A 26,530-nucleotide genomic window follows, 5' to 3' on the forward strand; every position below is an offset into this window, starting at 1 on the left:
TGCTGCTTTGGACACTTGAAATATTTAATAATTTTTGCACTGGAAAAAAAGACAGTTGAATCCTCTTGCTGCTGCTGGCGTAAGGCAGTCGGGCAAACTGAAGAGTTGCTTCTTGAAAAGGCAGGTCCAGAGCTAGTGACAGCAGGAAGGCACCGGGAAGCACTCACTCCGTCTTCCCTGGAGCTTCCAGGCATTGGAACCCCAGCCCCGGGCTCCCCCTGAGGTAGGCACAGAGCACAGTCGAACGGGCTCCTGTTTCACAGCTGAGGAAACCCAAGGTTCAGGGCACGGAGGAGCTTGCCAGCAGCCAGCAGACAGTTCTAGAAGCAGAGTCTAGAGCTGTGCCGTCCAATACAGTGGCCATGATGGGGCCAGGGCCCTGTGCTAATATTTGGAGCCATTGAATAATGTGTATGATACAGTACCTGCCCTTTGGCTTTTATTAACGTGACTAGAAGGTTCAAAATCGGGTATGTGTCTCATGTTCTATTTCCGCCGGACGGCGCAGCTCTAGAACTCGGCCCGGGGTGTCCTTGGCCCATGGTGTCCCGCCCACCATCGGAATTGCCCTGACACCCTAAGCCGGGGTTTGGCAGCAGTTGGAGCCCTGAGGAGAGGATGCAGGAAGGCAGCAGGACATGACTACGGGCCCTGGAACACCGTGCGGGGCTGGCGACACGGGCGGGGAAGGCCCTCGGCCTCTGAGAAGCCCCACAGATGATCCCAGGACGGCCAGCCTCTGTGTGCAGCTCCGCCCACGGCGCAGCCCGGTCTCTGATGTTCCAGAAGGAGGCTTGGCTGTTCTCCCAGCACAGGGCGGCCGCAGCCCCCCCCCGGAGCCACCCGGTTCACAGCCCCCCTCCCCGGGCCGCGCCTCCTTCCGGCCACCTGCAGTGACATCTCCCGGCCACTAGGCGGCCCCAGACACGTGGCGTCACTCACACACTTTTCAAGTGAATCACCCCAAATTCGGTCAGCAGGGCCACGACGAGGAAGCTGCTGTAGAAGAGAAGCAGGAAGAAGCCGTAGACTTTGTTCAGCTGGAAGCACTGCAGGGGGACTGAGACCAGGGAGCAGACGAGGCTGAGGCCCAGGGCGCCCGCCAAGACCCACACCAACAGTCCATCTGGCTCCAGCTGTGGGGGAACAGAGGGAGAGGCCGGGTCACTGCAGCCACCCGATGGTCGCCCCCGCAGGGGCCAGTTCAGGACTACTGGGCCTTTTGGCCACGTCCCACCTTGAAGTTCATGCTTTGAGCGACCTAGCTTGAGGTCATGTGTCCTAGCAGCCCTAGGAAACCGAGACCGTCCGTTACATGTACATGTTCCATGCAGATGCTGCAAACTGCTCCCCCCTACAGAAGAGCAAAAAGAAGTGAAATTGTCCTCTTCCCACTTCTCTTCCTTCCAGACTTAACGTTTGTCTAGCATCCACGGCAGAATCGACACTGGCCGCTGTGCCGGGTGTTTTACCTGCACCAGCCAGCCTCTCACCTTCCCACCCCCTGCGAGGGGGCGCCATTACCCCCAATGCATGGACGAGCAAACAGTCACGAGTGCGTGACAGAGCCCAAACCGACGTCCAAGCTCTTGACCATACCCTATCCTGCCTCCCCACACAGTGACGTCTGTGCACACACATCCAGATCCGCACACCAATTCTGAACCAGAAATGGAATCCCACACCAGGCAGTGTCTAAGAGCAAGCTGTGTCCTCCACCCAGCACAGCCCTGTGGCCATCCTTCCGTGATGACTTTCCCTGAAGACCTTCCATGGTGACCTTGCCTGATGCCATGTGTCCTACTTCATTAACAGGGGGACCATTTCCTAAACTCAGTACAAAGGCAGCGGAACGCGGACACACACACACCAGAAGGAGCAAGAAAAAGGAAGAAATAGGCCCCTCAGGGAGCCAACCCTAAAGCCTCATTATCTGGAACTCCCTGGAATTGATAAAGAAAGTAACCTCTTAAACCCAGGAAGAGTATAAACAAAATTTGCAGATGGTGTTTACCTTTTAGGAAAGCAAACTTTCCAGGGCACCTGGGTGGCTCCGTTGGTGGGACATCCGACTCTTGACTCTTGATTTTAGCTCAGGTCAAGATCTCAGGGTTGTGAGATTGAGCCTTTGCTTAAGATTATCTTTCTCCCTCGGCCCCTCCCCACCTCAAGAAAAAAAAGATCGTCTATTTAAAGAAAAGAAAAGCAAACTTTCTCGGAGCACCGGGTGGCTCAGTGGTTGAGCGGCTGCCTGCGGGTCAGGTCCCAGGGTCCTGGGATTGAGTCCTGCACGGGGCTCCCCACAGGAAGCCTGCTTCGCCCTCTGCCTCTCTCTCTCTCTGCCTCTCATGAATAAATAAAATCTTAAAAAAAAAAAGACGACTTCCCAAGCAGTCAGTAAGCAGCCATTTGCTTGTGGGTGTGGCCACCACCAAAGGCTGGCCCTGCTGCCAGCTAGTGACAAGCAGGCCACAAGAGCCGTCACTGGCTGAGCTGAACAGTGGGAGCCCAGAGACAGTGGGTGACCGGTCCCATTAACGTCACCATCTTTCAGCCTCACAAGACCCCAAGTGCTCTCACAGGGTGGGGGCGAGGGGCTGCAAACCATACCCCTCCCCGTCACAATCTCTCCCTCTCCTTTGGTCTCTGAATCGAGTGCTTCAGAACAGAGATGCCAGATGTGCAATGCAAACTGGCAGCCAGTGGGTCGAATGGGTGTCACCCTGTGCAATATTTGAGGCGAGCAAAAGTTCCCCTAGGACTCCTGATTTCTTCTCTAGAAAATCTGGAGTATCTGGCCACGTGCAGCCCACCTGAGTCACCCAGGTGGTTTGGTTACCCTCCTGGCGCCTGCAGGTCTTAGGGTTTTCAACCTTGTTAGAACAGGCTTTCTCAAGCCACCTATCTACTTATTTTAAACTTATTTTTTTTTAATTTTTTTTTTATTTATTTATGATAGTCAGAGAGAGAGAGAGGCAGAGACCCAGGCAGAGGGAGAAGCAGGCTCCATGCACCAGGAGCCCGATGTGGGATTCGATCCCGGGTCTCCAGGATCGCGCCCTGGGCCAAAGGCAGGCGCCAAACCGCTGCGCCACCCAGGGATCCCTAAACTTATTTTAAAAATGCAAATTTCCAGCCCCCTACCTCCTGAATTCCTGGGACCGAGGTCTCATGCTCCCCTAGGAAATCCTGGGGCATCCTGGACATGTGAGAACCCCCACTTGATGAGTCTCAGAACCTTCTCCAAACCTGCCAGGCTCCCACCTGCTATGGCTGCCTTAGTTTCCTCTCTCAGTCTGCCCTCCGTGGGCAGTGCTGGGATAAGATGTTTGGCCCGGCCCTCACCTCATGCTTGCTCCCCAGGAAGCTTGGCGGGGGAGACCATCACCTCCACTTCATGGGCAAGGAGACTGAGGCCCAGAGATGCCCTAACTCACCCACAGTCACACAGCAAGAGACTTGAGTGATGGGACCAGTACCTGAATCCAGAGCCCTCCTGCCCCTTCCCCAGAGCCACATCCCAGTTACCCTGTGAACTTGTAAGCAGCATGTTTTTTTCAACCCTGTATGCAAGATATTTTTAAAACATTCTACCAATCAGGCTCGTCCCAAATTCAGACAAGGCCCCTCCCCAGCAAGCAGATGCCCGCCGAGATGTGAAGTCCCCCACCTGGGGGGTCCACATTAGAAGGGGCCCCGGCACAAGTGTCTGGCCGCTCACCTTCACGTCCGTGTGGCTCCTGGAGATCTGGAGCAGGCAACCCAGCCCCACGCCCACCAGGATATCTGTGGCCCAGCTCAGGAAGTTTGCTGGAATGACACCCCGCAACCCCAACCGCATGCGCATCAGCCTGCCTTATGTTCTACGCACCCTCACCCTCAAGACACCCTCTCTGAAGAGAGCCCTCCCAGTGTCAGCCCTTTAAGGAAGGCGAGTGTCTCGTGTGCATTTTGCACTGAGTCTGAAAGGAGGGAATGAGGCCACAGAAGTGCTGGCTACCTGGTAAGCACTTGGCTTCCCTGTGGCCAGGTGAGGTGACCACCCATGGTCCCTTGGGGGACTGGTGACAGAGCAGAGGTCAAGGCCATCTCTAGGTGTTGTTTGGGGGACTCTGCTCCAGGTGGGGCTTGTTCCTTCCAGCCCCAACCTGAGGGATCAGGAGCAGGTCCCAGTGGGTACAGTGGGCCCAGGAAAGCCCCGTCCAGCGGGGAGTTACAAACCACAGGCTCACCTCACGGTCGCTGCCACCATGCCGCACAGCCACCGCTTGGCACCAGGCTCACCCCACAGGCCCTTTCGTGTGGAGCCAGGGGAGAGCTGGACTCCAAGTGCTTTCAAGGAATATTACTTTATTTCACAACCAGCAACACCCACCGTTTGTTGGGCACACATCCTGTGCCAGGTACCGTCCTGGGTGCCTTACCCCACCATCGATCTTCATCCCAACTTGTTCTGAATTTACCGAGATTGTTGGGGTGCAGAGAGTAAGATGTGTGCGAAGTCCCAAGGTCACACAGATGGCACATGGTGGTGCCAGAACTGGAACCCAAGACTATCTCCTTTCAGAGCCTCAGGCTGCTTGCTTGTCCTTGTCTTTTCTATAGAGACCAGGGCAGGTGGCAAGTTACAGTCTGCAGGCCCATCTGGCCCACTGTCTGCTTTTTTAAATAAAGTTTTATTGGAACAGAGCCACGCCCATTCATTTCTGTACTGCCTATGGCTGTTCTCACGCTATAACCGCAGAGTCCAGCAGTTGCAGAAGAGGTTGGTGTGGCCCACAACGTCTAAAATATTTACTCTCTGGCCCTGTGAGAACAGGCTTGCCAACCCCTAACATTGATGGACCATGATGTCTCTAAGCAAGAGGAGGCGGGCATCCCGTAGGGCACACAAAAGCTCAGCATGGGGCATCTACTGAAAATGCCACTGCCACCCACTGAGTGCTTGCCAGGTGCCACACATTTCTGTCTCACCTCGGTCAGTCCTTACGACAACCCATCTGAGGTCAGTCCTCTCCACACCCATCTTACAGATGAGGAAGCTGACGCCCCTGCAGCTGTATAACCTGCTCCAGGTGTTAGAGCAAGAGCCAATCCCTGGAGTGGGCCACAGAGCAGAACGCTGGAGCCTGTGCCACCGGTGCCAAGGGGAGGGCAGCCCCACAAAGGATACTCAAGATGATGCCGCCGAAACAGGCAGAGAATGCCATCCGTGGGTACCCCTGGCGGGCCAGCGTGAAGTCTGAGAAGGCATCTGTGTGGAAACGAGAGACGGCCTTGAATGGAGAGTGGCTCCCCCTGGCCTTCCTTGGTCATTCACCCCTTATTGTTACCCACAGTCATTCAGTCAACAAAAACCGATGAACGCCCATCTGGGCCTTGCACTAGCTAGCTGTGTGCTGTGGCCACAGCATCCCATGGTACAATTCCCTCCTGGATGCTTTTTACCCCATTTTTTCCCACCAGGGGCAACTCTGGGTGTGACCTACCATTACTGCTAGCATGCACAGCAACTTTATACAAATTCAGAAAAGGTGCCCAGAAAGGTGAGTGGAAGGAGAGCTAGATTTTAGCCCACCTGACTCCCTGTTTGGATGCTCTTGTGCAGTGCACAACTTAGCCAACCCAACCTGGCAGCTATAGTTAGAGAAGGGGATATGTACGCATGTGTGAATGCCTGTGTATGTCACACACCCATGTACACATTCAGCATGGTTGGCTGCAACGGGCTCCATGTCCTGCCTGAACTCTGGGGAGCCACGTGTCCACACACTAGAGACTGGGGGAAAGGCTGGGGCTTCTGTAGTCTCCTGGCCAGGGTACGATCCAGGCCATCTCACCACGATACCCAGTGATGGTCATTCCAAAACAACAGTGGGCCTGTGCACATGTGCTCTGGCTAGGGGAGCAAAGAGCGGGAATGTGGCTGCACTCATCCCAGAGCCCCACCCGACCCTGAGTCACCTCCTATGCTGTTCCCCCAGGCCAGCAGAGTAAGCCCCAGGACAGTGTTGCTCAGCCTGAAGACCACTCCCAGGGACCGCAAGATGTTCACCACCTCTGTGGCGGCAGCATTGATCCACAGGGCGCTGGTCAGGAAGCCCAGGAAGGCAAAGAGCTGGGGAGAGAATTGGTGCTGATGGGACCAAGGCCAGTCCCCAACAGGGATATGGTCCCCAACAGGGACACGGTCTCCATTCCTCATCAGTAAATTGGGCTGATCACAGTACGTACCCTCTGAGATTGTCATGAACATAAATGAGTTAATAGGTTCAGGGAACACATACTAACTGCTCAATGAAATGTTAGTATTAAATGTCAGTATTAAAGAGCTCGACATAGCTTTCTTCAGCTTCCAGTCTAGAGACCAAATGCTGTCCCATGACCATAGAAAGAAACTGCATCCCCAGGAGCAGAGACTCCCCATCCCACCCAACCTTCCTCCAGCCCCAGGCCACTACCCCTCTGCTTCCTGTCTGTATGGGTTCACCTGTCCTAGACGCGTCACAGATGCGGCCTCACACAACACGTGACTGGCCTTTTGTGACTGGCCTCTTTCACTCAGCATTAGGTTCTCAAGGGACATCCATCTTGGAGTGTGTGCCAAGACTTCAAAAACCAGTAAAAACACCAGCTGAACTTCTCTAAATCACCAATTTGTTGAAAATTTGACCTCCTTTGGGTTGACACACTCAGTTTCTCAAGATGAAAGCTACGAGTTTTTATCAATAAATAGTAAAAAATGAACATTTTAGTTGAACTTTCAAGAGTAAATTCTGAACAAACTGCCTATCTGCTTCTCCCTCTGCTATTCGCCCTGCTTGTGTTCTCTCTCTCAAATAAGTCAATAAATATGTAAAATCTGAATAAACTGCCTAAAAGTTCCTCAGAGTAATGCAGGGTGGAGAGAATGGAAAAAAAAAAAAAAAAAAAAAAACCAACTGCAAACACCAGACCGCTCCATCTCTGGAACCTGGCTGTTAGAAACACAGGTGCTGGACACCTGGGTGGCTCAGTGGTTGAGCGTCTGCCTTCGGCTCAGCGTGTGATGCCAGGGTCCTGGGCTCAAGTCCCACATCAGGCTCCCTGCAGGGAGCCTGCTTCTCCCTCTACCTATGTCTCTGCTTCTCTCTCTCTGTGAGAAAAAGAAAAAGAAAAAGAAAAAGAAAAAGAAAAAGAAAAAGAAAAAGAAAAAGAAAAAGAAAAAGAAAAAGAAAAAGAAAAAGAAAAAGAAAGAAAGAAAGAAAGAAAGAAAGAAAGAAAGAAAGCTTCCTCGAGAGGGCAGCAGAAAAGAAGCTGGCCGTTCCTCAAAAAGAGAAACATAAGTCTGACCCCGCAGCTTCACCCAGGAATACACCAAGAGAAGCAAAGCCTCTTTCCAGACACGAATTTTTACACAAATGTCACAGCTGTCTTCCTTGTAACATCCCTGGAGTAGAAACAACCCGTGTCCACCAATGATGAACAGAAAAACAAAGCGTGCTGCATCCGTACAGTGGACGGTAGTCAGCCATGAAAAGGAGGGACTCGCTAATCCCTGCCCAGTGCATATGCAAGGACCTTGAAAACATGATGCAAAGTTGCAAAAAACCACGTATCATATGATCCCATTTATATGAAAAGGTCACCAACAGGCAACTTCACAGACCTGGAGAGCAGACTGGCGGTGGCCAGGGGTGGGGGGGAAGGTGCGAGGGGAGCGACTGCCCATTCATGGGGTTTCTTTTTTGGTGTTGAAAGGCTCTAAAGCTGATAGTGGTGACTGTTGTACAACTCTATGAATATAATAAAACCCACCGAATCCCATACTTTACATAGGCAAATTGTATGGTATGTGAATGACGTCTCAATAAAATAAAAGCTGTTACCAAAAAGAGAGAGAGAGAACCTCGAACAGTTACAAAACTACTCAAAGTGAATTTAAAGACCCATCATCACGAACAGTGATTACTGGCCTGGCTGCCCCAGGGGCACGAACCGGACATCCTCCTGGAGATTCCAGTGCCCCTCTGCCCCACCTTGGAGTGCTAAGGATTCTTACCCAGTGAAACCTGGGAGGCTCGCTGTTGGAGGTGGCGAAAAAGGTCACGGCAGCCACGACTGTGCCCGCAATCACCACCACGGCCCAGACAGGAACGAGGCCACCTATCTCATAGACACCATCTGCAGAGAGGCAAGAAAGGGAGCTGGGACTTGGCACCGCCTCAGCTTGGCCCCAGCTCCCAGAGGACGCACCCTTTCCCCAGGATGGGTGGGAGGGCCTGGTGGAGAGACCCAGGGACAAAGCTCACTTATACTCAATTGTTTGGACATACAGTGTCCCCAGAGCTATCCCAGGTACTTCAGAAGGACAGGGAAATTAAAGTCAGAGCCCTTGCCCAGAAGCTAGCCATATTGGAAAGAAGGCAGACGATAGACTCTCCCCAGCCTTTTGCCATGAGGGTAGGATGGGAATGCTAAGCCCACTCACCACCACTGTTCCCTCCAGGCCCATGGCAGACATCACTAATCAACCATCATAGTGACGCTTCTTCGAACTGAGCTTCAAGGCAGCACCCTCCAGCCAGGCATGGCCAATGGATGGGCATCACTTAGCTAAATGAACTGTACAGTCAAACCCAACCCTTACCCCCGGTCCTGGAGCCCAGCACCTGCTCTCTTGGTAAGTCCACTCCACAAACCAACCCATTAAAAGTTATGAAAGTTCTGGGGGCACCCACGTGGCTCAGTCAGCTAAGGATTTGACTCTTGATTTCAGCTCAAGTCGTGATCTCAGGGTCGTGGGATCAAGTCCTGCATTGGGCTCCATGCTCAGCAGGGAGTCTGCTTGACATTTCTCCTTCCCTCTCCCTCTGCCCCTCCACCCCCAAAATAATAAATGAATAAATCTTTATTTTTTTTAAGACTTATTTATTTATTTGAGAGACAGACAGAGCAAACAAGCACACAGAGGAAGAGGGAAAGGAAGAAGCAGACTTTGTCTCTGCTGAGCAGGAAGCCTGACATGGCACTCGATTCCAGGACCCTGGGATCATGACCTAAACTGAAGGCAGATGCTTAACCAACTGAGCCACAGTGAATAAATCTTTTAAAAAAAAAAGTTATGAAAGTTCCAGAGGCTTAATATTCAAAACCTGAAAACCCTACAGGCAGGCAATATGCTCCAGAATTCTCCACACAACCCTTTTCAACACTAGGGAGTCAGTACTGGTCTCAAAGGCAATGGATGGTTTGGCTGCCCAGACACTTTATCAAGACTTTCCTCTTATTCTTTTCCAGTCTAGCTCATTGGCTGTCCAATGTCAGCTGCCATAAGAATTACATGAGGGGGGGATCCCTGGGTGGCGCAGCAGTTTAGCGCCTGCCTTTGGCCCAGGGCGCGATCCTGGAGACCCGGGATCGAATCCCACATCGGGCTCCCGGTGCATGGAGCCTGCTTCTCCCTCTGCCTGTGTCTCTGCCTCTCTCTTTCTCTGTGACTATCATAAATAAATAAAAATAAAAATAAAAAAAAGAATTACATGAGGGGGCTGATACACAAAGTCGTGTCCACCACACATTGTGTGAATCGCAGGAGGCAATTTTCACTGAACACATTTCTGACCAGCGGTACTAGCTTTGGAACCTGACACCCGAGCGTGGGCCCTTTCTCTGTTTTTGCCACACCTGTTCTGGGGGAATTTTAGGAGGTGGCTGGAGTGTGGGGTGGTCGGGAAGGGCTTCTTCAAGTACTGAGGATGTACAATGAGGCATAAGCAAAGAGAAGGTACAAGGGCTGCAGGGGAAGAAGGGAGAGCTGGGTGGGAAGGAACCAAGCAGAAGAGACTAGAGGATGATGAGGCTGCCTTAAGGATGGCTGAGGGGGGGGACTTGCACCAAGAGGCACCGGGGAGCCATGGAGGTCTTTGAGTGGAGAAGTGACCATATCATAGGAAAAGCAGCACTTTAGAAAGATGGCTTTGGGGGTCGCCTAGAGAGGGAGGAGGCTGGGAGGCTCTGCTTAGGCTCAGCCCGGAAGGGAGTCACAAATGCTTTAGCCTGAACCAGTACCTCCCCAGTGTGGACCCGTTAATACCAGATGGTGCTGAACGTGGACAAGACGCTACCACGTCAGAATCCCATCTCAGGCGAGCGATTTCTCCTTCAGAGTCTCCATTGGTGCTAATAGGTCTGTAACGTCTCTAACACCTGCTACACGCCCTATGGAGCAAGGGCTCCTGGCTCAGATGCGTTATTTTTATTGAATTTATCTTTGTAGTTACCTTGAATGCATTGTCAATGAAGCCAATTTCCTATTGGTGCATGTGTGATAGTTTCCTTTTCAATAAATTTAAGTTTAAAAACAGCAGATTTGAGAAAAACGTCAAATAGAAATAGTATACGATGGGAGAAAAATCAAGAAGATGGCTCATGAATGACTGATGCTTGGGAGTCCACTCTTTTAAGAAGCCACAGAGATGAAAGTGAGTCCCCGGCAGTGCCCCTGCCCGGGGAAATGAGAGCCGCATGAACCAGACAGCTGGCACCCCTAAGGGGGCACCCTTCTCGGCTCTGGGGTCACCGGAGCCCTGGTGGGCTCTCTCAGAGTGTCCCGCCTGCCCCATAAATCTGGGAGGGGACCCACAGGGAGTTTACTGACCTTGTTACAGCAAAAAACGACGAGCCCAGCCATGCATTTGCCACCAATGCCCTACTTCCTCTACCTCCAGGTGGTGCCCAGGAGACAGAGAGGAACAGCAGCATGAGATATTAAAGATAGACAACAATAACCAAAAAAAATAAAAAATAAATAAAGATAGACAACAGGAAGAGGCAAAGCAGCAGGAACCGGAAGACGCCTGGCAACACTGGGCATTTCTTGAGCCAGAGCACGTCAGAAAGGGCAGAGACAGCCTGGAGCCAACAGAAAAACCTCCAATCCCCCAGCCAGGCGCCCCAATAGGCAAGGGAGAGGGCTGCCCTGATGCGGACAGTGGGCACCCCCACTCCATCAGGCCTCCCTTCTCAGCTCCAGCTGATCCTGCCTCAGGAACGGGCCGGATCTTGGGAAGGCCAGACCTGCCCTCTGATGTGGAATCTGCAAACACTGTAACGCAGGCGAAGGAGCAGAGGCTAGACTTGGTCCAAGGGCCAGCCGTGCCCAGCCTCCCTCTGCAGCCAGTGGCGCTGGGCCACTGGAGCGTGGGCGGCTGGTGTCCCTTACGGCCCAAGCATATATTCAGCGCCTGCTGTTTGCCCAGGATTCTGCCTCCAGCCCTGGGCCCAGGTGTGGTTGAGAAGAAAACTCTGGAATGCGGGGAGGAGGAGGACGGTGGGCTAGCCTGGGGGAGGGGATACTCACAGGCCCCCGACTGCAGGGTTAGGGCCAAGACCAGCGGGCTGATCACCAGGTGCAGGCAGTTGAGGGGCCGCTTCCAGTTCCCATCCTCCTTGTCAGGATCCACGACGGGGACGGTGAGCAGCAGCAGAAACTCCACGGGCAGCTGTCAAGTGTGCCAAGGCGGGAGGGTGTCACCAGGGAGGTGCGCCGGGCTGGAGGCACCCTGCGCTCAGTTATGCAAGAATGTGGCTCTTGTGGCTGAGGCACGGGCTCTGGGCAGGCCCAGGCCAAGCCCCCGAAGTAGTCACCTCCTGCTGCTGGAACACAAGCCCAAAACAGTGCCTTCCGCAACACAAATGTATTCCCTTAGAGCTCTGGGGAACAGCGTCCCAACACCAAGGGGTTGGCAGGGCCGCGCTCCTGTTCCAGCTTCCAGGGCCACCTGCACTCCTGGCTTGTAGCCCCCAGTCACTCCCAGCTGGGCTTCTGGGATCACATCTCCTCGGACTCTGCCCCCCTGCCCCCTGTCTTTCCCTATTAGGACCCTTGTGATGACATCAGGCCCACCCGGATAATCCAGGAGACGCTCTGCATCTCTAGACCCTCATCACACCTGCAAATCCCTTTTGCCATGAAGGTAACATAGTCACGTTTCAGGGGATCAGGACATGGACATCTTTGGGGGGGCCATTACTCAGCTGACCACGGCACCTCATCCACTACTCCTGACCACACAACCCCGTGCATAGGAACTATTATTTTTCTCACCTTCTGGAAAAAGAAAGCGAGGCTCAGAGAGGTTAAGGAATATTTCCAAAGACACACAGAAAGGGACATGAAGCTGGAATACAAGGCCAGCTCCAATGGACTCCACACCTTGTGGTCCCAGCCAATAACTAAATTAACAATAACATGGATGGAGCCCTCACTACACGCAAGCCTCCGAGACATCATGGGTTCACCTCCAAACCACCTCAGTAAAGCGCATGTTGCAATAAAGCGAGTCAAATGAATTTTGTGGTTTCCCAGTGCATATACAAGTTACATTTATGTGACACTGTCTAGTAAGTGTGTAGCATGGTGTCTCAAAAAATGTGCATTCCTTAATTAAAAAATACTTTATTGCTAAAACATGCTAACCATCATCTGAGCTTCCAGCAAGGTGTAATCACCGATCCCAGATCACCACGACCAATATAGTAGTAGCAAAAAGTTTGAAATATTGCAGGAAACACCAGAATGTAACACGGGGACATGGCATAAGCAAATGCTTTTGGAAAAGTGGTGCCAGTGGACCTGCTTAATGCAGGGTGGCCACAAACCTTCAATCTGTAAAAGACGCAGTGTCTGCGAAGCTTAGTAAAGCCAAGTGCGATGAAATGAGGCATGGCTGTTTGGCATCGTACTCAGCCTTTCACACATTAGTTTTTATTAAATTGTCACAATGACTGTAAGAGGCCTGCTACTGTTCACAATTCCTTCCTGCAACACAGTTAAACGCCCACATACTCTGTCAAGTGATTAGAGTCTGCAGAATATATTTTCCTGCCTCACTGATGTTGAACGAGGCCAGGTGACTAGCTCCAGCCAGTGGGCGGTTGGGGAGTGCGACAGGAGTAGAGACTTAAAATGTGCTTGTGAAGTTTGCTTTGGCCTCTTGTGCCAAGACAAGGGCACACCCCCAAGTACCCAGTGACCCCAGAATGAGATATTGGGCAGACCTGAGCCTCCAAACACAGCCTGAATGAAGTACAGTCCCTCCAGACAAACGAGAGAAAATAGTGTCACTTGTACGTCAGGGCGATTTGGGGGGTTGTTTGTTACACAGCATTGTTGCCTCAATAACTTATAAATACGACCACACCAGAAGGAAGGCACTATCATTCTCTGCATTTCATAGTGGAGGAGACTGAGGCTCAGAGAGGCCCAAGGTCATCATGCTGCCAGAGCCAGTGTGGAGTACAAATATAGTTCCATTATTTGCCCCCCTCTCTGACTGAGGAAGCCTAAAACCTATTCATGTTGGTCACTTCCAGTTATGTCCAGGAGGAGATAAGGGCTGTGAGGTGAGACCCCTGTCTCTTCTGTTCTGGTTGGTGGAAGGCAGCTACAGCTGTGCCTTCCATAAACTGGCCTGGGCACCCCACTAGGATCTAATCCTCAGGAAACTTCAGCCCATGAAAGCAGCAAATGGTCAGAACAATCCAATCTTGTCCTCATTTGAACTCCCCTTGACCTACTCCCTCATCCCAGCCCCAGGGCCCCCCTCACCAAGTCAGGAGGGGTTCCTTCCTCTCTCCCTCTGTCCCAGATGTAATCCTTCCTCCATGGGGGGCAGGGCAGGCCATCAGCCAAACTATAATTCGATTTCCCTATCAAGTCCCAGGTCATCTATTCTGAGAGGGTCTCAGCAGACCCTGGCCCCTCTCCTCTCACTGAGCTGGAGATGGTTGAGTGGCCACTGTCCTGCTGCTGTCAAGGAACCCTGAGCCTGGCTCCAGGGTCCCCCCTCCTACCTTGAACACCTTGAGGACCCTCCAGGACACCGGCTTGTTCCTCCACTTCCTGTAATCCAGGGGGTTGAGGGCCTGGGCCAGGAGCTGAGCCGTAGTCTCCTGGTAGAAGAGCAGTGGCCGGTACTCTTCACCTGGGCGTACAAGGGGGAGAGGGACATGTGTCCAGGGCGGGCTCAGCCTCCAGGAGACCCTCTCTGCTCCCCCAAATCCTGCCAAACCTCTGGAAGAAGGAACAGCCCAGGGCCTGGCTCAACAGTTGTGCAATGGGAGGTGAGGCTGCTTTCATGGACCCCATCTCCCCACTCCGTGCCCCCAGCCCTGCCCTGGTGCCCCCACCCTCGCTGGGCACAGAGTCCAGACTCACTGTAGTCATAGCTGTTGGAAGACACTGGTTCCTCCTCAGAATCTGAGAGCATTTCTGTAGAAGAGAGGGGTATGTGACACGAGCCAGCTAAGAGGCCTAGACCCTCGTCACCACCAGGCCAGGGCAGGACCCCTCAGGGCCAGGGCTGCTCTCAGGGTGCAAGTGTCTGGGCCCTCCGGACGTTGCATTTCTCAGCAATCCCCAGGAATGCTCAGGATTCTTATTGAGTGAGAGAGTCTAACTCAAAAAACATCTTCAGATGTGATGATGTAGCTACAAAGCCAAATTTAACAAGCACATTCGAAGACACAATTCAAACATTTGCTGACTTCCATTTTGTACTTTTCAGAATTTGGACCCCATCGTATTTTTCTTTTTCAGTCTGAAACTTTTCTCGGAAGTCCTCAGCCTGAGCCCAGCAAAGAGGGGCCTAAAAGGAAAATAGTCTTTTTCATTGCTAGTCCCCATCCTGCCTTTATGTGACTTTAGGCCTCTCTCCAGGACTCATTTCTCCTTTTCTTCCAGCCTGATGGGCTACGATGGGTCTAGAAGACAACACAGGCGTGATCTGTGCTGAACCCTGAAGGCTCAGTTGACAGAGGGGAGGAGAGGAAAAATCACAGCAGACTTCCTGTAGGGGGAGTCACTGGCACCTGCACGTTGTTCACCAGTCAATTGTGTATGTTCGTACATGTGTTGTATATGGATTTGCGTATGTGTGTGGTATGTATGTATATATACTTGTGCATGTGTATATCTGTACGTCTGTGTGTCATGTAGGTGTGTGCCTGCACCTATTTGTGCACACATGTATTTGTATGTGTGTGTGCTATGTAGGCATGTGTGTTCGTGTGTACACCTATTGGTGTATATGGAGGCATTTGGGCTCAAACCCGGGGGAAGGGGGATCGTTACCGGATGTTAGCAGTGACAGCCCTTAGCCAGATGTTGCCCTGGAAAGAGCATGGAGGAGGAAGAGCCGGTGAAACCGGACAAACTGAGGATGAAAGTGAAATCAGCACAAACAAAAGTATTCAGGTGGGACCTTGGTAAAACAAGCAGAAAAAGCACAAAGAGGAGATGGACAATGACGTTGGCCTCCAGAGATGTAAGGGAGTAGTGAAGGGCGCAGAGGGTGCCAGCCCCCACTGGCCTCCCTTGGGAGCTCAGTTCAGACCCTTACCTGGAGTACCTGGCATGGAGTAGACCAGGGATCTCCTCCGCTGCCATCGGTAGATCCAGGTGCAGAGAACCACAGTGAGCACATAAAACACGTACAAGCCTAGGTAACCTGCAGACAAGGGTGCAAGCCGTCACCAAGTGGCGTCCTGGCCACAGCCCCAGAGAACAAGCACTGTCAGTTCTATTGCTGGTGCCTGGTGGTGGTGGTCTGTGTTGGCCTAGCCCAGTACCAGTAGGTAACTGGCCATTTCCTAGAGCGCCCCCCCGCCTGCCCGCTACCCTGCTTCTCCTTGGCCTGTCTTCCCTTCCTGCCCCCCATAATCTGGCAATCAAAGAGGTAATACCTGGCACAGACAGGGGCCTCCAGGACCCTATTCAGGTGCTAAGGGTTGGTGTCCCACTCTGTGCCCTGAGCTCTGGCTACACTGGGTTTGGCTCAAAGGGGCCTGATGACAAATCAGAAGGCAGCAAGAGAGAGTCTGTGGTACTTTCTCCAGGCTGCCTCCCTGGTGTGGGCCCTGTCCCAGGCAGAACCTGGGATCCTCTGTGACTGTCGCCTGTGCTTGGTGGCACTAGGTCTAGGCCTCCAGTCCTCGCTAGGCTCTGGCCACCAACCCCTTGCCTCTCAGGGCTCCTACTGTTGCTGGTCCCCGGTGGATCCCTGGACATCCCTGCATCCCAGTGTCCCTCGGTGGTTTCCATAACCCTCTGTGAACTGTGCCTCTATCCATGGATCACGAGTGGAGAGTGTACACTGCAGGGACCCTGCTAGCCACAGTCAGCAACCTGGCTACACTGCTTGTTAAAATGTGACATTTTGAAAATCCAGAACATCACCCCAGTCTCCAAAACCCTGCCCTTTTGGTTATCTCAACCATATGTTCCCCTTTTTGGCTCAAGCCAGCTTTGAGTAGAGTTTCCCTCACTTGGAACCAAAAGTGACTCTGTCCTGCTGGCCACCTGCCCGTGTCCTCCCCACCCCGCCCCCCGGCCTCCCACCTGGCAGCCCCGGGATGACCCTGCCTAACCCTGTGGCTGCTCACCCAGGGCCCATGCCAGCGTGACCCTGCCGAGGTAGAGCGCGGTGAAGGTCAGGAGCACGGCTACCATGTAGAAAATGATGTCTCTGAGAAAGGGCCTGGAGGCGGCGGTGAAGGGGCGCAGGATGGCGATGCCACCGGCCACCACGGTGGTAACCAGCACACCAGCACCTGGATGACGAGACGCCGAGCTCAGCCCGCCCCGTGGCCACTCCCGCTGCCCCACCGCCTGCTCCTGCTGCCCCCGCTCTTACCAAACAGCGCCCCAAAGGCCAGGCCAGCTGTGCGCGGATCCGAGAAAGCCACCAGGGCGCTGAAGATGTCAGGGGCGCCGTTCCCAAACGCCAGGAAGGTGACGCCATGGGGGGAGCATGTCAAGGGGACACAGAGCAGCAGAGCAGGGGCCCCGGCCCGACCTTTCCGGGGCCACAAGTCGCCACCCCGTCTCCCAGCCACCCCTCCAGCCGCCCTCCGGCCTCCGGGGCCCAGGCCTGGGACTAAAGGATACTGCCACATTGTGGGAGAGCCTGAGCGTGGTGGAGATGGCAGACAAGTTAGGGCAGAAGCTACGGAGGAAAAGCAAACTGTGTGCCTTCACGGCCATCCTTCCCCTAAACCCGGGGTCACCCGAATGCCAGCCTCCCGGGGACTCTGTTCCCATCTATAAGCCGGATGTGAGCCCAAGGCCACACTCACAACTTTGCTGCGGTGACTCCCAGAATCAGAAACAGGTAAAACAGCCAGAAAGCCTGTGGGGGGTGGGGGGTGAGGGGGTGCAGAGCGGGAAGGGAACGGTTAGGTCCAACTTGGGCCACCAGCCCCGCTCAGCCCCTAACCCCTGGGCCAGGGCCTCACATAGAGTGTGATGGCCAGAGGGAGGAGGTGAGGTGGGAAGCTGCAGAAGATGCCTTCGAGGTAATTCAGGTAACCCCCTTGGCTGCGGCAGTCAGGGGTGGTCCGGACGAAGTCACAACGGTCAGAGACATTCAGGCTGCACACCTCACGACACTGCAGGAAGGGATGGAGGGGGGCGTCAGGGGTCAACACCCTGAGGGCAGCTGGACCAGGACCTTGTAAGTAGCTGAAGACCACCTCCTTCAGCCCAACCCCTAAGCACCCCCAACACCCTCCAAGTGTCAACTGTGCACTTTAATTTTTTTAATAAAGTTGTTTACACAACTAATTCACGAATACGTCTTTGTTTCCCAAAACAAAAACCAAACAATATATAAAGATTTCTAAATTCCCCTTTCTCATCCCTACCCCCATAATTCCACCTCTGTCCAAAATTCCTACCACGATCAGTTTCCAGAGGCCCTGTACGGGCATAACGACCTTGTATATACAACCTATTACACAGTTGGTTTTGTTTTACGGAAATGGATCCACCTCAAATCTCTTGTTTCTATAATTCCCTTTTACCACTTCATCTAAATGCCATCTATTAATATATTGGTACATGTAATGATGAGGAAGGTGATAAAAGTCAAAGCATTATGAGTAATTTCTATATGCCAGGCACAGTGCTAGGACCTTAAAATGTTATCTCAATTAATCTGTCTCACAGTCTTGCAAGGAAGAGACTATTATCACACCCCATACACAGATAAGGAGACTAAGGTCATGTCCTGGGTCCCCTCAGTGGTAGACAGGGTTGGAATCCAATTGGTTTGAGGTTCTAGAACCCTGTCCTTAGCCATCACACTCCCTGTGGACTCCCTGTAGTCTTTTTTTTTTAAAGATTTTATTTATTTATTCATGGGAGACACAGAGAGAGGCAGAGACATAGGCAAAGGGAGAAGCAGGCTTCCCGTGGGGACCCCAATGTGGGACTTGATCCCAGGACCCCAGGATCATGCCCTGAGCCAAAGGCAGATGCTCAATCACTGAGCCACCCAGGCATCCCTCCTGTAGAGTCCTTTAAACATCAGGGGAACATTTCATGCCCTGAATGACACATGAGAGGCAGCCAGGGGGGAAGGGTAACATTTCCCCAGCGGTGGGCATATCGCCCGATTTTTTAGTATTCCCAGCAACAAACATCCTTTCACATGACTGACTCTCTGAGTGCATGTGAGGATATTTTGAAAAAGAGAATTCTAGAAGTAAAAGTACTGAGTCAGAGTGCATCATAGTCTGGGTTCCCCCAGAAACAAGAATTTATGAGTAAGTACATGTTTGGGAAGTGTATGAAATACAAGCATCACAATGGGGCCATGGGAGGAGGAAGGCCAGCGAGGCCAGATTGGGACAGCCCTCCCAGGGCTAGTAATCCCAGGGGCAAGGGAGCTGTGGTATTTATACACCGACTCCTATTGGACATCAGGTGAGGATGCTGAGGAGCATCCTCACCTGCCTCCCATGTAGGCACTTCCTGCCTACCATGCTTATGGGCAGTTCTGGAAAAAGATGCTGGCAACTAGAAGTCAACAGAAACCCACCAAAATGGTAGCATCCAAAAGATACGGGCTGGACCCATCCCTCTTGCTAAAGGACAAGTAGCTTAGACATTTGATGGGTTCTGCCAAAATACACTCCCTCAAACCTCACTTATACACACTCGCACCTGCACCTGCCACTAAGCCTTGTCCAGGCCGAGGTGGTAGGAACCTCCTCACTGTTCAATTGCAAGCCCCTGGTTACTTGTCAGTGCCCTTCTCGTGTGCTGATGGCCATCTGTATTCCTTCGAACTGCCAGCCTTTTCTCTTGGAATGTTTGCTTCTTCTTATTGACTTGCCGAAGCAGCGCTCTATATAATGGATATTTATCCATCGTCATGTCATGCATTTGCTTAAGCATTGTCCTCCTCTGCCTGGAGAGGTCCCTCCCCCTTCTCAAACTTTCTGTTAAACGCTTTGTAAATACCACCTCACGCCCATTAGGATAGCTACTATATAAAGGAAAGCCAGAAAATAGCAAGTATTGGCCGGGATGGGGAGGAGTCAGAGCCCCTGTGCACTGCTGGTGGGAATGCCAAGTGGTGCGGGGCTGTGGGGAAAAAAACACGGCGATTCCCCCCCAAAATTGAAGAGAGTTACCAGTACAGGGATGTAACGCACAGCACGGTGACCGGTTAGAGCTGCTCTCTGGTAGGTATGAAAGCTGTTAGGACGATATATCGTAAGAGTTCTCATCATGAGGGGAAAAATTTTTTTCTTTTTTTTAAAAAAAATATCGGGGCACCTGGGTGGCTCAGTGGTTGAGTGTCTGTCTTCAGCTTCGTGACAGGGTCCTGGGATTGAGCCCCCCCATCCGGCTTCCTGCAAAGAGCCTGCTTCTTCCTCTCTCTGTGTCTCTGCCTCTCTCTGTGTCTCCCATAAACAAAGAAATAAAATCTTAAAAAATAAACAAAAAGTAAATAAAATATCTATACGAGATGAGATATATTAACCAGGCTATGGTCACCGTTTTACAATATATGTAAGCTGACTCATTGTGTTGTAGGCCTTACACTTGCAAAGTGCTGGATGTCCATTCCTTCTCGGTAACAGTGGGAAAAAGTAGAATTATCCTATGATCCAGTAAACCCGCTTCTGGGTATATACCAAAAAGAACAGAAAGCCAGGTCTCAGAGAGAAAATGTGCATGCCCATGTTCACAACAGCCAAAAGGATCAGAAGCCACTGGAATGTCCCTGAGGGATGATGAATGGATGAACAAGATGTGGCATATCCATACGGCAGACCATTACTCAGCCTTTAGGGAAGGGAGTTCTGACACGTGCTACACGGATGAACCTTCTGGGCAGCCGTAATAGAGAACACTATGCTCAGTGCAATAAGCCAGTCACCAAAACACAAACACCCATTAGCTCTATTGATAGGAGGTACCTGGACTAGTCAAACTCCTGGAGACCTGAAGCAGAAAGCAGGGGTGGGGGGAGGAGGACATGGGGAGTTCTCATTTAATGGAATCTCGGTTTCGCAAGATTGAAGAGTTCTGGAGGTGGATCGCGGGGACGGCCGCATGACAGTGTGAACGTGCTAATGCCACCGAACAGCACACAGAAAAAGTTCACAGATAGTGAAGTTTATGTTATGTATATTTCACCATAATTTAAAGAGAAATAACTGTCAAATCGTGGGGCTCCACACCCTTCAGCCCTCTCTGAACTCCCACCAACACCATGCGGCAGGTGAGATTACTGGACTCTGAACTCTCTGGCCATCACCCCAGTCCTGCCCCCTGGCTCTCTGCCGATGCAACACCGAGCCCGGTGTACTTACGGCCCCTGCCGTCCCTTCGGCCCGGTACCCCATTCCATCTGTCCTCATTAATCCATGTTCATCCTCCAATCCTCAGTTCCAGATGCTTCCTCTAGGAAGTCTTCCCTAACCACCTCCAGCCTATGGTAGATCCCCCAGTTATAAATTCTCACCACCCCAGGTCCTCTCCTTCCAAGTACTTATGTGTTTTGAAATCTCCAGTTATTTGTAGGATCATAGACTTCTGTAGTGTCTACCTCTCCTGCCAAGGTCTTGCCCAGTGCCTGGCACACAGGAGGTCCTCATAACTGTTTTGCCACACACTGTGTTGGGCACTGTCTCACTCAGTCTTCATGACAGGCCCCGGAGGTCGGCACAATTCTTTCCACTTAACAGATTAGAAAACTGAGGCACAGAGAGGCAAAGTGACTTGCCCAAGGGCATATAGCCCACCCCTCAAACTCAGCTCTGCCTGAAAGTTACTAGCTGAAGCTCCTGGGGAAACAGCCCAACTCGGCAAGGGTAGCCTCTTCCTGCCTGCTCTCCTTCCATCCTCAGGGTCAGCCAGGATGGATGCAGGGAGACACTCCCACCCCAGCTTGTCTCCATCTCCCTGACAGCAGCGTGAGCTAGCAAGGCAGGTCCCCCAGTCAGCCTCCAGGATCACATTCCTCTGCATCCTCCCTGCACCCATCCTGAGGGGGTCATGCCCGCCCCTCCACCACCCCTGCCAAGGCCCACCACCACCTGTCCCCAGCTCTCTGCCCTGGGTGGTGTAGTTACATGGCACTGCTCTGAGTCTGGGGTGGGTGACTTTTCAGCTCTTCCCTGTTCCCTTCTCATCCTCTTCCCTGAGTCACTAAGGACACCCAGGGAAATATTTGGCCCTCTCCTGGCTCTGGCCAGCTTCCCCTCCCTAAACCTTAGCACCCTGATCTACAGCACAGAGATGTTTAGACCCATCACTGGAGGTTTAGGGGAGAATTTGTTGAGCTTGACGCAGCACTGGCCTAAGTGCTCAATAACTCAGAGATTATCTGGCACAAGCCACAGACTACCGCAGTCTTCCTGCCCCGAGGAGCATGCCCCTCTCCTTGGAGAGGTAGCAGTGAATTTTATGACCACAGTAACCACTAACCACTTTCTCTTCTATAAAATGGGTATAATGACCCGTTCACCAGCCTCTGAAGGTAGGCATGAAGGTACTTTGCAGCCCCACAAAGTTGGCATGGGCACCAAACACTCAGCCCTTCAGGTCAAGTGGGGGGTGGGGGGGTGGAGCCTGTTACTCCATTCTCCTGGGAATGGGGAATGGAAGGATCTCCAGGCCCTTGCAGGTGGAAGGGACTCCAGAGGGTCATAGTGAGCAGTCCCCTGCCTTCAGTCTTTAACTCAGGCTTCACTGTGACCTGTCCTCTGCTTACAGACATCAGAATGGTGTGATTCAAGTTCCCACGGCCTGTCTCAGTGACCTATCCCCTCTCTGCCTTGGGAGGAAGACTTCCTGCCTCTCACCAAGATGGTCCCATTCTTCCTCCCTCCATACATCCAAGTCAACAGCACCACTATCCACCCTCTAACCCCCCCCTCCAAAATCTCTCTTCTACTCTACCACCATGCCCTTCTGTCTAACCCATCAGTACCTCTCGCTCGTTGTGCCACCAATATTTATCTTAAATCCCTCCAATCCCTTCCTATCCCCAACCACCACCACCACTCACCTAGATAACTGCAAAAGCCCCCACTGGTCTCCCTGCGGCCACCCTTGCTCCTCTCAATTCATTCTCCCTAGAGAAGCCAGAGAGCTTCTTTGAAGAGATAAATCAGATTTTGACATCCCTCTGCTCAAAACCCTCCACGGCCCCCAACTATTGTAAACAAATATCATCTCCTAGTCTCAGCCTATAAGCCTTTTGTAATCTGACCACCAATTACCTCTTCATCCCCATCTCCTCATCTCTTAACATTCTCTCCCTCATTCACCCTGTTCTAGCCATTCTGGCCTCCTCACTGCTCCAGGGGCATACTAAGCTTGCTGCTGCCTCAGGGTCTTTGCACTTGCTAGTCTCTCCTGGAGACAGACTAGCAAACTTGCCTGGAATGTTCTTTTTCCAGATGTCTGTATAAGTGATTTTCCTTTTTCCATTCAGGGCTTGGCTCAGAGATCACTTCTTCACAGAAGCCACCTGTGACCACTGACTCTGAAATCATTGGAAATACACCTTCCCCATCACAGCTCCCACCCAGAGAGGTAATTGGCAAAACACTTAACATTTTACCACCTGAATTTATTACTGTGCTTCTTCCATCCCCCCAGAAGACTGTTAGCTCCATGAAGGCAGGGATCTTTGTCTATGTTGTTCCCTGGTAGACCCCAGGGCTCAGCTCAGTGCCTGGCACATAGTAGATGCTCAGGAAATATTTGTTGACTGGATGAATACACCCGCACCTGATGCCCTCTTCCTACCTGGATGCTCACATCATCCATGGGTGTCTGGTTCACACCTGAGGCTGAAAACTGGGGGCCGATGTGGGCCTCTGTAAGTGAGCCCCTGGCCCCGGACACCGTCTCCACCATCAGCAGCACACAGAACAAACTCAGCACCCGCTGCAGATTCAGCTGTCTGCTGGCCATCAGCCCCCAAGGAGGCCGGCCCTCACTCTCTGCTTCCCCTTCCGCAGTGTTTCACTTCCAAACAACCCGTAGCTCCGGAGGCCTGTAGAGAGTGAGGTGACAAGGAGGGACAGCGTCACCAAAGAGCCTAGGCCTGTGCACGAAGGGACTGAAAAGTTTTCCAGTTGAGGAAACTGCCCTCCCTCCCTATCCCAACCCTACAAAGGAAAGCCAAGTGTAGAACCGCATTCCTGGTGGAGGCTCTGTGGAGGGCCCCAGGCTCCCCCCCCCCCCCCCCCCCCGCCACCCCCCCCCCCCCACTTCAGCCTGCGGATTAGTTATGCCCTCCTTCCTAAGTACCCGATAGTGTCTCCATGGAGATGCAGGCCTCTCCCACCCACACCCACCCCCTAGCCTGAGACTGGAATATCCGGGCTGGAAGGATGAATCCAGGAACTCCACAGATTTCAGCTCCGGGGGGCCAGCTAAGTGAAATAAATACCAGAAGCGAGCAGTGGTGGGGAGCTGGCAAGCCCTCAAAACTATAGAAACATATTTCTGGGGGTGGACTTGGCCTTTGGGCCACCAATTTGAGACGACTAAGCAATGCCATTCTGGGTCTTACAGTGAGCTAAGCACTTATCACAAGATGACCTCATTTAATTCCTGAAACCGGCCAAGAGGAGGGACTGTTATTATTTCCATTTCACAGATGAGCAAACCTGGGCCCAGAGCCAGGTCCATGTCCTCGCTCAGCCATTGTGCCTTACATCTCTCCTCTAGTCCTCAGGACGACCGTGGAGGTGTCATTGTACCTGCCTGTCTTACAGAGGACAGGGCTGGGCTCAGAGGAGTTCCCTAACCTGCCCAAAGTCACACGGCAAGGAAGTCACAAAGCCAACAGCAGCTCCTCTGATGGGGAAATCAAGGTCCAGAAGGAAGTGAGTTGCTCAAAATCACACAGGCTGTTAGCAGCAGAGCCGAGCTGGATTCTAGCGTCTGCCTTTTCCCTCACTGCCAGGGCAAAACCAGCTTCAGTCCTTCCAAAGACCTCAAACTGGAGGAAAAAAAACCAAGTCCTTGGCACACCGATTTTGTTCTTGGGGCTCTTCCACCTGCTGTGGACGAGCACATTTTGTTTTTGCCATCAGCAGACACAAAGTTCAGAAAACAACGTTATTTTTTTTTTTTTGTAATTCTTTGCATAGTTATTTCTCAATGACTTGAGGGCAGGAGGGGGTGGAGAAGGCCCCAGAGGAAGAGCAGAGAAATGGAGGAACAGAAAGGGCCTGTCCCACCGCTCTTTTCTCACCTGTTAACTTTTCCCTCTTTTGTTGGTTCCTGAAACTCGGCACCAGGTTTCCACTTCAGCCCCAGCCACGCAGGAGCTGTGCGGCCTTGGGGAGGTCACTCCACCTCTCTGAGCTTCTGATTCCGCGTCTGCAAAATGGGGACAAATGCTGGTCCATCGGGGCATAAATAAGAGCTCGATAAATGCTTGCGCCTCAGGCGTCGCGGGCTTGGAGATCAGGACGCGCCCCCTCTGTTGGCTGCCAGTCCCGGGTGCTCAGCCACAGGGAGCACTTGGCAGCGCCTCCTGAGCCCGCCCGCGCCCCGCGCTCCGAAGACCCGGCGCCCCCGAGCGGGCGGCGCGGACGGGAAGCTGGGGCGGTGGCGCTCTCCGCGGCTGCACCGTGTAGGTGTCCGACCCGCGCCGGGGCGCTGCTCCCCGCTGTTCCCCGATCCTTCACGGAGGTGGAGAAGCTGAAGTCCCGGCGCCCGGCCCTCCCGGACGAGAAGGCTCCGCTTACCTCGGGCCGGGCCTGGGACCCGCCAGCTCCGCACCTCCACCGCGCCGAGCTCGCGGCCTTCCCGGCCCCCCGCCCCGCCGCCGCGGATCCGGGCGCCCCGCGGGTGGCAGAGCCCCGAGCACTTCCCCGGCCCCGCCCCGCGCGCCCCGCCCCCGCCCCCGCCCCCGCCCCCGCCGGGCCCGCCCGGACTCGCCCCGGACACGCCCCCGAGGGCTGGCCCCGCCCCCTCCCTTAAAGGCACAGGCTCCCGCGCGGTTCTGGGGAGGCCCCGGTGCCGGGAGGGGGGGCGCGGGGGGCCGTGGCGTCCTCCCTACCAGCCACTTTCTTTCACTCCAGTGCCTGTCGGTTCGGCTTTTGCAGCTCGAGCGGAAGCTGAGATAAAACCTAGCGGGTGGGATCCCTGGGTGGCGCGGCGGTTTAGCTCCTGCCTTTGGCCCAGGGCGCGACCCTGGAGACCCGGGATCGAATCCCACGTCGGGCTCCCGGTGCATGGAGCCTGCTTCTCCCTCTGCCTGTGTCTCTGCCTCTCTCTCTCTCTGTGACTATCATAAATAAATTTTAAAAAAAATTAAAACCTAGCGGGTAACGCCGGCAGGAGGCTGAAGAGGGAGCGTTAGAGGATGGAACTAGGGTTTGTGCCCCGCTGCGTCTGGGGATGAGCGGCGAGAAGGGGTGCTGGGGAGGTCCCCGGAGGGGCGGGTCCCGCCTCACCCACAGACCGTCGGCCTGGCCCGCCTGAAACGCCTCAAGTTTGCGACACTTGCTGATTGGGGTCAGCGCTCCCCTTGTGGTTCCGCTCCTAAAAGCAGAACCTGGCACGTAGAGGCAGACGGGAGTCGTGCTGCACTCACACCCCGTCCCTGGGTCCCGCCTGCGGGGGGTCGGGTGCTCGCCGCCTTCGCGCGTGCCGGGTGGCGGGGCAGCGGGCTGGGCCTGCGGCTGACGTCCCCTCCGGGGCCGCCCAGCTCCCCCATCAGCTGCAGGCGGCGACCCCACTCAGCGTCCAGCCCTCGCACCCCTTTCTTTCTTCGACCCGAACTCCCGACCGGGCCCGGGAAGGGCTCCCCAAGGCCTAAACACCCCGCCACTTACACACGGCTGCACCCCTGCTCCCCCTGAGCTCCCTGCCCCGATGCCAACTTGGCTTTTCCACCCGACAGACTCTTACTGCCAGGCCCAGCTCCACCGCCGTCCTGCACCCCACCCCAACCCCACCTCCGTCCCCTTCCCCCAACCGCCAGGGCCCGCACCTTCCCAGGTGCCTTGCTTTCAAAGACCATACCTCCAGTTACCCTCTCTGTACCTGATGACATTGAGGTCCAGAACGTGCAGTATTTGCAATCTCAGAGCCTCTGGTTTCTGTGCAACCCTTGGTAAACACACCCCGAGCCTTATTTTCCTTCCCTGAGAAATGGGGATTTTAATAGTACCTACTACATGCAAGATGCAATCCTACACTGTGTGTAAAGCCCTAGGC

General features: G+C 53.4%; 1 protein-coding gene across 4 annotated transcripts; it reads right to left on the reverse strand.

Moving 5' to 3' along the window:
• Nucleotides 1–25,183, reverse strand: SLC8B1 (solute carrier family 8 member B1). 4 transcript variants are annotated; one of them, XM_038575174.1, is made up of 18 exons: nucleotides 25,054–25,183; nucleotides 24,555–24,682; nucleotides 23,096–23,345; nucleotides 17,278–17,430; nucleotides 17,119–17,171; nucleotides 16,931–16,988; nucleotides 16,677–16,782; nucleotides 16,426–16,593; nucleotides 15,384–15,491; nucleotides 14,201–14,254; nucleotides 13,837–13,967; nucleotides 11,342–11,483; nucleotides 8,042–8,163; nucleotides 5,965–6,118; nucleotides 5,174–5,254; nucleotides 3,722–3,786; nucleotides 1,238–1,354; nucleotides 1,020–1,136 (listed from the first exon to the last, which is right to left on the reverse strand). In XM_038575174.1, exons 3-17 carry the CDS (start codon nucleotides 23,261–23,263, stop codon nucleotides 1,262–1,264), a joined length of 1,656 nt encoding a protein of 551 aa, XP_038431102.1. In that variant the 5' UTR covers nucleotides 23,264–23,345; nucleotides 24,555–24,682; nucleotides 25,054–25,183; the 3' UTR covers nucleotides 1,020–1,136; nucleotides 1,238–1,261. The 4 variants fall into 4 exon arrangements, with proteins under 4 accessions (XP_038431101.1, XP_038431100.1, XP_038431103.1 ...); XM_038575173.1 differs by lacking the exon at nucleotides 1,238–1,354 and having other exon boundaries at nucleotides 1–1,136; nucleotides 16,931–16,949; XM_038575172.1 differs by lacking the exon at nucleotides 1,238–1,354 and having other exon boundaries at nucleotides 1–1,136.
• Nucleotides 25,184–26,530: the final 1,347 nt, after the last annotated feature.

This window comes from Canis lupus, chromosome 26 (assembly GCF_011100685.1).
Source record: "Canis lupus familiaris isolate Mischka breed German Shepherd chromosome 26, alternate assembly UU_Cfam_GSD_1.0, whole genome shotgun sequence".
NCBI lineage: Eukaryota > Metazoa > Chordata > Mammalia > Carnivora > Canidae > Canis > Canis lupus.

Excerpts from the sequence above, each read along its gene's own strand:
- SLC8B1 (XM_038575172.1), bottom strand. The coding sequence starts at position 23,263 with ATGGCCAGCAGACAGCTGAATCTGCAGCGGGTGCTGAGTTTGTTCTGT. Across the intron at positions 16,783-16,930 it reads GGCTCTCCCACAATGTGGCA|GGCGTCACCTTCCTGGCGTT; the intron begins GTATCCTTTAGT and ends TGCTCCCCCCAT. Across the intron at positions 15,492-16,425 it reads CACGCTGGCATGGGCCCTGG|GTTACCTAGGCTTGTACGTG; the intron begins GTGAGCAGCCAC and ends CCTTGTCTGCAG.